Source organism: Triticum aestivum, chromosome 2D (assembly GCF_018294505.1).
Source record: "Triticum aestivum cultivar Chinese Spring chromosome 2D, IWGSC CS RefSeq v2.1, whole genome shotgun sequence".
Lineage (NCBI taxonomy): Eukaryota > Viridiplantae > Streptophyta > Magnoliopsida > Poales > Poaceae > Triticum > Triticum aestivum.
In genome coordinates, this window is record NC_057799.1 from 437,343,748 (window position 1) to 437,351,806 (window position 8,059).

The 8,059-nt window shown below is 52.6% G+C and overlaps 1 protein-coding gene across 1 annotated transcript; it reads left to right on the forward strand.

Moving 5' to 3' along the window:
* The first annotated feature begins 1,419 nt into the window (after window positions 1-1,419).
* Window positions 1,420-2,857, forward strand: LOC123049533 (BAG family molecular chaperone regulator 1). The gene is made up of 2 exons (XM_044472435.1): window positions 1,420-1,750; window positions 2,128-2,857. The coding sequence occupies exons 1-2, from the start codon at window positions 1,468-1,470 to the stop codon at window positions 2,355-2,357; spliced, it is 513 nt and encodes a 170-aa protein (XP_044328370.1). The 5' UTR covers window positions 1,420-1,467; the 3' UTR covers window positions 2,358-2,857.
* Window positions 2,858-8,059: the final 5,202 nt, after the last annotated feature.

Below are 8,059 nucleotides of genomic sequence, written 5' to 3' on the forward strand. Positions count from 1 at the left end.
CTCCTCGGCGCTCGCAAACACATGCGGGCACATCCTGCACTACCTCGGTCCCGACGGCAGCAACAGGTTGTCCGGCACCACGACAATTGATGTGAAGGCGACATCTAGGGCCGCGACGAGAGTGGCGCGCCAGGTCGCGTTCGTGACGTCGGACGTGGCTTCGACCCCGACCTCGCGTTGTTCTGGGCCGAGGACCGGCCAAGGACCACCACGCAGACGTCAGCCCGACGGCGACGCAGTCTTAGTGACAAGCTACTCAAAGTGAGGCTAGCCGAGTCTGAGCGCGCTGTGCCATTGGTAACAAGGGCAAGGCATCCAATCGCCAGCGCCAACGCGGTGGCCGAACAGTTCTTTTTTGACCCCTATGCGCCCTTCCACGCTTGAAGGACCATGACGAGGATGACTCTCATGGCAACAACGACGATGGAAACGACGAGGAGGTGCCGCCAGCCAAGGCGGCCATGCGTACGATGTCACTATCCGCTGCCTCGCGTAGTTTAGTTTTATTTTATTTTATTAGGTGAACTTGTTTTTCTTAACCCAGTACCGATGCAAACGGTTATATACACGTGCATACACTCACCCCTATGAACACACACGCACACCCTACCCCTATGAGCACATCCGAAAGACTGAGCCGACATATCATTTTGAAATTTACGAAGTCATCGTAGGCACCTCGTCATCGACATGAACGTCTCCTTCCACTGAATGCGCATCGCCGGAAATCCTAAAATAAATTTAGGAATAAATACAAGCACAAAGACTTGAACCCTGGTGGGCTGGAATACCACAATCCCTCTAACCATCCAACCACAGGTTAGTTCAGTTGAACTGTTACATATCGTCCGGTTTGAATGTAATGCGTGGAACTTCCTTAAAATTCGTCCGGTTTGTTGTGTTCGATTTGAGTATCTGCGTTGGAGTTTTTTTTAATCTGCATTGGAGTTGTCCTAAGGAAACACTGAAATGTGCATAGACAGTTGACAAATTATGTTGGGCCCACACGTCAGTGACAGTCTGAAACGACAGTGGAGTTAATGCGGGTCCATGTGTCAGCGCCGTAGCTTCACGGAAGCTCTCGATCGGACCAAATATAAGATTTGTGTTTACAGACCTGTAATGACTCCTGCGGAAATGATCGCATGGTCAAAGGACTAAATATAAGATTTGTGTTCTTTTTTGTCCTCTGTCGGGAAGCTTTTTCCTTTCACACGTTGTTCTCCTTTTGAGAGCCTGGCCTGCCGCTTTGGACTGTGCCAAGTTCGCCTGTCGCAGTGTCCCCTTCGTTGATGCCTTTGACAAATAGCCGCACGCTTCCAAAGCTTGTCCTGTTGCCACCCTACTACAGCTAGCTCGCCTCCTATATGGCTATATATACACAGCAAGCCCTGTTCCTACAGCCACCACCAGCTCAACTGCGCCTCAGCACCAACTGCAAGGAAAGATTAGCTGCCATTTTCGACGATGATGAAGCTGAGGTGCCCCAACCCCAAGAGGCTCTTCAGGAGGAGCTCCTCCAAGATGAGCAGGTCTAGTAGCAGCTGCAGCAGCAGCAGCGACAACGGCAGCGATGCCTCCGGTGGCATCCGTGGCGGCGGCGGCAGCGGGGAGATCGAGTGGGAGGTGCGGCCGGGGGGCATGCTGGTGCAGAGGAGGGACGGGAGGGGGGACGTCGAGATCATCACGGTCAGGGTGGCCACCGGGCACTCCTGGCATGAGGTGTCCATTGGAGCTACCTGCACTTTTGGTGAGTAAATCATAAGAGTACCCCCATCTTCTTCCTAGCAGCTCCATCAGTAGAGTACTAAATCATAGCGTCGTTCCTCGTCCTTGTGATTTTTTTTAAAGAATGCACGGACCTGCCGGATGGAAGGCTTCCTGACCTGCCACCGTGCACAAGATGGTTCATAGTTTTTTAGTACAAAGCCTAAACTCAATCTGTTTTTTATCATTGAAAAATGTACACACGATGGTTCAGAGTAGGAACCTAAGTGGAACTCTCCTCCATCTTGCTTGCTAGTAGTACAAAGCAATGTGTTTTTTTATCACTGAATATAGTAAATCAAGTACACTTAGTTCTCTGGATCAAGGTCTAACATGTGTTTGCAAAATTAATTTGTGCAGGTGAGCTGAAGGTGGTAGTATCCATGGTGACGGGGCTGGAGCCGAGGGAGCAGAGGCTGCTGTTCAGGGGCAAGGAGAGGGAGGACAGCGACCACCTCCACATGGTTGGGGTGAGGGACAAGGACAAGGTGCTGCTCCTCGAGGACCCTGCCCTCAAGGACATCAAGCTCCAGGCAGCGCTCGCGGCCCAGGCCGTGCAGAGCCCGTATCACACTTTCATCAAGGTGTAGGCCGGCCCGCCTCACCCACCGCGCTAACAGTTATCTAAATCAACCACACTATCAGGCATCAGCTAGTCAGGTCTCACAAGATTGCTAACAAAAAGCATATCTGGAACCTGATGCATGGCGTTGTTCGCTCCTGCTGATCAGTTCTTAAGTACCACTCCATGGAATGGAAGGGCAAAGGCCCTCGTCGTGTGAGAGTTAGAGTACTATCAACTTTTAATTAATTATAATTGCATGGTTGTGCAATTTGTAGCTAGTTGCAAGTTTAAGTCCTTTCTTCTAGATGCTGTAAGGGCCAGCCTCCTCCAGGAATTGCTAGTCTAACTATGGATGTCATGCGTGGTATTATGTTTGATTGGAGAGTGCAATCTTGGATAAGGCCTGTGCCCTCTGGCATAGTGTGGGCTATATGGAGTATATGCAGTTCTGTTGTGGATGAGATGTATCAATGTACCATGACCCATGAAGTTATGAGGCCACATTTTTGTGGTCCTTTTCTTTCATTTAGAAGTTTTTTCTGGAGTTGGCGCTAGATGTTGACAGTGTTCGCATAGTACCCAAACAACAACAACGGTCCAGTAGTGTATATGGATTTATATGATAACGGGACGTAAACTCAAGTTACTGATGGGCTCGGGACGATTTTACCCAGGATTGGGCCCTTGGGATTCAAGTAACAACCCTAATCTTGCTTGTCCGAAATTATATATATCAATGAGTACAAATTAGGGGTCCACTGACATTGCCACGAAGTCAGTGGGAAATTTGGTGGTCGATCTTGACGGGTTGTCTAAGATTGAATCTAATCTAGGTTAAAACTAACGCTTCGGTTCCGTCGTCTTAGGCGTCGTGAAGTCCACATCCTGGTCTTGGCGTGTGGTTATTTATACCCAGTCGGTATGATCCCTTCCTATCTTGGTCTCCTGGTTGTGAGCAGCTTGATTCTTTCTTTGTTGGAGAATGCTCTGCCTCCTTTCGAGGAGTTCGAGGGGTATCTGCCTCGCGTCCTTCCTTGCCAGACGTGAACTCGCTGCGGGGTTGGACTAAATGTCTCAGGAAGGACTCCTTGGACTCGTGCGGGGCTAATCATGGGCTCAATCCCACCACTCACCCACAGGGATCACGCGGTACCCATATTAGTTGGGTTAGGCTTTGGCACTAATGTGGTGTTGCAAAAGAGGATGTTGCGTAGGATCACTAGGGAGTGGATGGATGGCGAAAAGGAGGTTTATGTGGTGTGTCGTTTCTTGTTGGAGGAGGATCTAGCAATGGTGGCAGAAGCGACATGGAATCTAAAGTTCGAACTGTCCAGTTGGGTGAGAAGGAACTCTGCAGCGCAACTGCCACAAGTGGCATGTAGGATAGAGTGCTCTTGGAGAAGTAGATGCATAGTCGGTGATACTGCTACGAGTGAGGTGATGGGAGTACAAAAGCCTAGGAGATCTACTCTTAGAACTCGATGCCCATAGCATTGTCGACACTAGTGAAGCGGTGTCGGGTGAATTGCCCTATGTGGACGTGGAGAGGGTAACCGGGCAGCAAAGTAGTGGTGGCCGACAAGCAGGTGGGGTGGGCTAGTGGGAGTGGTTCTAGCTGGGAGTGAGTAAGGAGGGGGTGCCGCCGGAGTGATCACTGACGCTGACGAGCCATGTTAGTTGATGTGGGTGAATGGGAGCGTGGGAGGGGTGAGGAGAGAGCGGTTGCAAGGCATGTCATCAGTTGCGCCGACAACTGCTTGAACCAGTGAGCCGGACGGCGGACGACAAACACAGATGCAAACTAGGGGTGGTCGGACGGCGAACAACGTCTTGGGCAGTGGGGGAAGGGGAACGGAGGTAGGTTTTGGGGTGTGGCTAGCCGGTTTTAAATAACCAAGGTATGCATGGAGCGGCAGAGGTGTGAATGTGGGTAGCTACAATAGGCTTCTCAGACGGTGCGAGAGGGTGAATGCGGGTAGGCGGCGGGCCAATCATGTCCGATGTGAATGCGGATGGGCGGATGACTGGTTTAGTCGAGCGTGAATCAATGAAGGGGTTCTAGAGCCAAAAAGCCGGATAAAGCTTTTGGATGGGTTAGAGATTTTGGAGTCCAACGTGATAAACGTCCGAACTCCCCTAGAGCTCCTCCGATTTGGGACCTATCTGTGGGTTTTAGGATGTACGAATAACTCCAACCCGACATGATTATCGACGTTGAAAACGTAAAAGGGACGGCCGAATCACTGGTACTAGCTCGGAGGTGGGTTTTGGTGTGTGGCTAGCCGGTTTTAAATGTCAGATGGCCATGTTACTAGCCGATTTGTTTTTTTTTATGAGTAGCCGATTTGATTATCGACGTTGAAAATCTAAAAAAACGGAGGTCGCCTAACATTTCCTCTTATAATCTCAGATGGCCATGTATCACATGGACCGGCATGCCTGCGTGGCGCTAATATCCTGCACGCCACTCCATGCATGCACCTGCATCATCAGGTCGATCGAGCCACCAGCCAAGATCGCCGCCGCAGTCGACCGGGCCGAGGGAATCCGAATCAATGCAACGCGCCGGCGGCGCGCATGTGGCTTCGGAGCCTCCGTGTCAAGGAGGCACAGGCTTAGCTCCAGAATAATGCAGATTCTGAGGCACCAAAGAGCATCGTTGCTGCTACTAGTTTATCCGGCACACGTTCTGCTAGACTTTGTAACGTAGCCCAACTGTATAATCTGTATATTGTATAACTTTATAAATATATGTGATAGGCCACCCTATAGAGGGTTGAGCCAGTTCCCACAAAACCTATGTTTAACATGGTATCAGCCTAACCCTAGGTCCTACTCCACCTCAGCCGCCGCCGCCGCCGCACCCCCAACCCTAGGGCCGCCGCCGCCGCTGCCATGACCGCTTCCGCCTCGGGCGCCGCCAGCTCCGGGGCCATCCCCGTGACGCTTGCCGCCCTCCTCAACCTACCCGCCCACGCCGGTGCTTCGCCGAGGCCTCAATTCTTCGGCACTACCGCCGTCGGCTCGATGTTCTCGACTCCGATCCCGCCATCTCCCACGACTTCGACGGTGGCGATCTCCACCGCCGCGATGATGGCGCCACCCGCGGCCCTTGCTGGTTCGTCCTCGACACTCGCCATCCTGCCGGCGGCCTCGGGGGCCTCCGATGCCCCGCTCGCGGCTGTGGCACCCGCCGCTTCTGCGGCGTCCGCTGTCCCTGCCACCGACGCCGCCGTGTCCTCCGGGCCGTTTCACTTCGACAACCTAATCACCACTCGCCTCACGCCTGACAACTATCTGTTTTGGCGTGCCAAGGTTCTACTGCTGCTTCGCAGCCGCTCCCTCCTTGGCTATGTCGATGGTTCCCTTCCGTGTCCGCCGCAGGTTATACCCACTGTTCACGGCCCGGCAATCAACCCGGCGCACCGTGTGTGGGTGCAGCAAGACCAGGCGATCCTGTCCGCCATCCAGGGCTCCCTGGGAGACGGGCTCGCTGGCCTTTGCCTCTTTGATGCCTCCTCCTTCGATGCGTGGACGACTCGGGAGCATGCGTTCGCCCAGACCTCCACCGCCCACTCGATGGCTCTTTGCAGCAAGCTTGATGACATCAAGAAACTGGACTCATCTGCCACCACATACTTCAACAAAATCAAGGTCTTGGCGGACACACTGACCTCTATTGGTCGACCGCTGAGTGATGAGGAGTTCACCGGCTATGTTATCAAGGGCCTCGACGCCGAGTACGACAACCTTGCTGAGGCTGTCCACAACGCCAAGCCGCCGCTTCCTCCGCACGAGCTCTTCTCCCGCCTGTTCTTCACCGAGCAACGCATCGAGGCTCGCTGCTCCGTCGCCACTCTCGCCGACCAGCCAGCGGCCTTTTGGGCATCGCGCGGACAGCGCCCGCCTGCGTCTCCTTCGGTCGCCTGGGTTGCCAACCCCCCTGCCGCGCCGACCTCGGGTGAGGGCCCCGTGCGATGCCAGCTCTGCGGTCGTGACAAGCACCTCGCCTCCAAGTGCCACAAACGATTTCAGCGGAGCTTCCTCGGCATCGGCAATGATGGCAAAGGCAATGAGCGCCAATTTGCCATGGCAGATTTTGGCCCTCCTGCTGCCCATGTTGCCGCCAAGGGCAAGGACACACGCGCCGACCGAGGTTTTACGCCGTCATACCCGATTGATCCCGCATGGTATATGGACACCGGCGCCACGAATCATATGACGAACGAGCTCGCCAAGCTGTCCACTCACCAGCCCTACTACGGTCACGACAAGGTTCACACCGCTAACGGTGTAGGTATGCCCATCTCTCACGTTGGCCAAGCATCTCTCTTAACTAGTCATCCATCTAGGCAGCTTCATCTTCGTAATATTTTACGGGTCCCCTCGGTGACTCTTAATTTGTTATCTGTTCCAAAACTCACTCTTGATAACAATGTCCTATGTGAATTTCACCCGTTTGATCTTTTTGTCAAGGACCGAGCCACGCGGGAAATTCTGCTTAGTGGCCACGTGAGCCATGGCTTATACCGCTTGGAGGATCCATCCGCCCCGCGCGTTTTCAGCGGTGTTCGTGTGTCGCCGTCCCAGTGGCACTCTCGCCTTGGTCACCCCGCCACTCCCATAGTTCGCCATATACTTCACCGTCATGAGCTGCCTATCGAGTCTAGCAATAAGGAGATCTCCGTGTGTGATGCTGGTCAAGAAGGCAAGAGTCATCAGTTACCATTTGTTTCCTCTACTCAGGAAGTAACGAGTCCTCTTGAGCTTGTGTTTTCCGATGTGTCGGGTCCCGCACAAACATCTGTCAGTGTTCACAACTACTATGTTAGCTTTATTGATGCCTATAGTCGCTTTACCTGGCTTTATCTTCTTAAGCGCAAATCTGATGTGTTTGATATATTCATTCAGTTTCAAGTGCATGTTGAACGTCTTCTCAAGCATAAAATTATTCATGTTCAGGCTGATTGGGGGGGGGGGGCGAATATCGCAACCTCAACACTTTATTTAATAAGCTTGGGATCTCTCATCGTTTATCATGTCCTCACACACATCAGCAGAATGGCGCTGTTGAGCGCAAACATCGACATGTAGTTGAGACCGGACTCACACTCCTGGCTCACGCCTCCGTACCCTTTCGCTTTTGGAGTGATGCCTTTGCTACAGCGTGTTTTCTTATTAACAGACTACCTACGCGTGTTCTGAATATGAAAACTCCTATTGAGCTTCTTTTACATGAAACTCCTGACTATACCTTCTTTAAGGTGTTCGGGTGTGCCTGTTGGCCTCATCTTCGTCCATATAATCATGGAAAGCTTGAATTTCGGTCGAAAAAATGTGTGTTCCTGGGTTACAGTTCTCTCCATAAAGGCTACAAGTGCCTTCACGTGCCAACAAATCGTGTCTACATATCCCGTGATGTTGTCTTTGATGAGAACGTCTTCCCCTTCTCCGCCATGCCGCAGCAACCCACCACACCTCCATCTATGCATTCATCTCTTATTATGCTTGGCCAATTTGAAGATGTTGCATATTCGCCTGTGTTGTTACCTAATCATGGTGCAGGAATTGGACGCGGTGCTCGCTTGGAACTACTTCCTGATGCATCTCCTGAGACGCACGTCGATCGGCCGGTGCACGTGCATGCACCGCCTCCCGCCTTCGACCCCGCCTCTGGAACCACGCCTGCCAATGCAACTGGGCCGGCACCTGCGATGCCTCCGTACC

What these genes read in the sequence shown, in the direction of transcription:
- LOC123049533 (XM_044472435.1), top strand. Translation starts at nt 1,468, where the DNA reads ATGATGAAGCTGAGGTGCCCCAACCCCAAGAGGCTCTTCAGGAGGAGC. An exon ending in TGGAGCTACCTGCACTTTTG is followed by an intron (nt 1,751 to 2,127) that starts GTGAGTAAATCA and finishes TAATTTGTGCAG; the next exon opens with GTGAGCTGAAGGTGGTAGTA.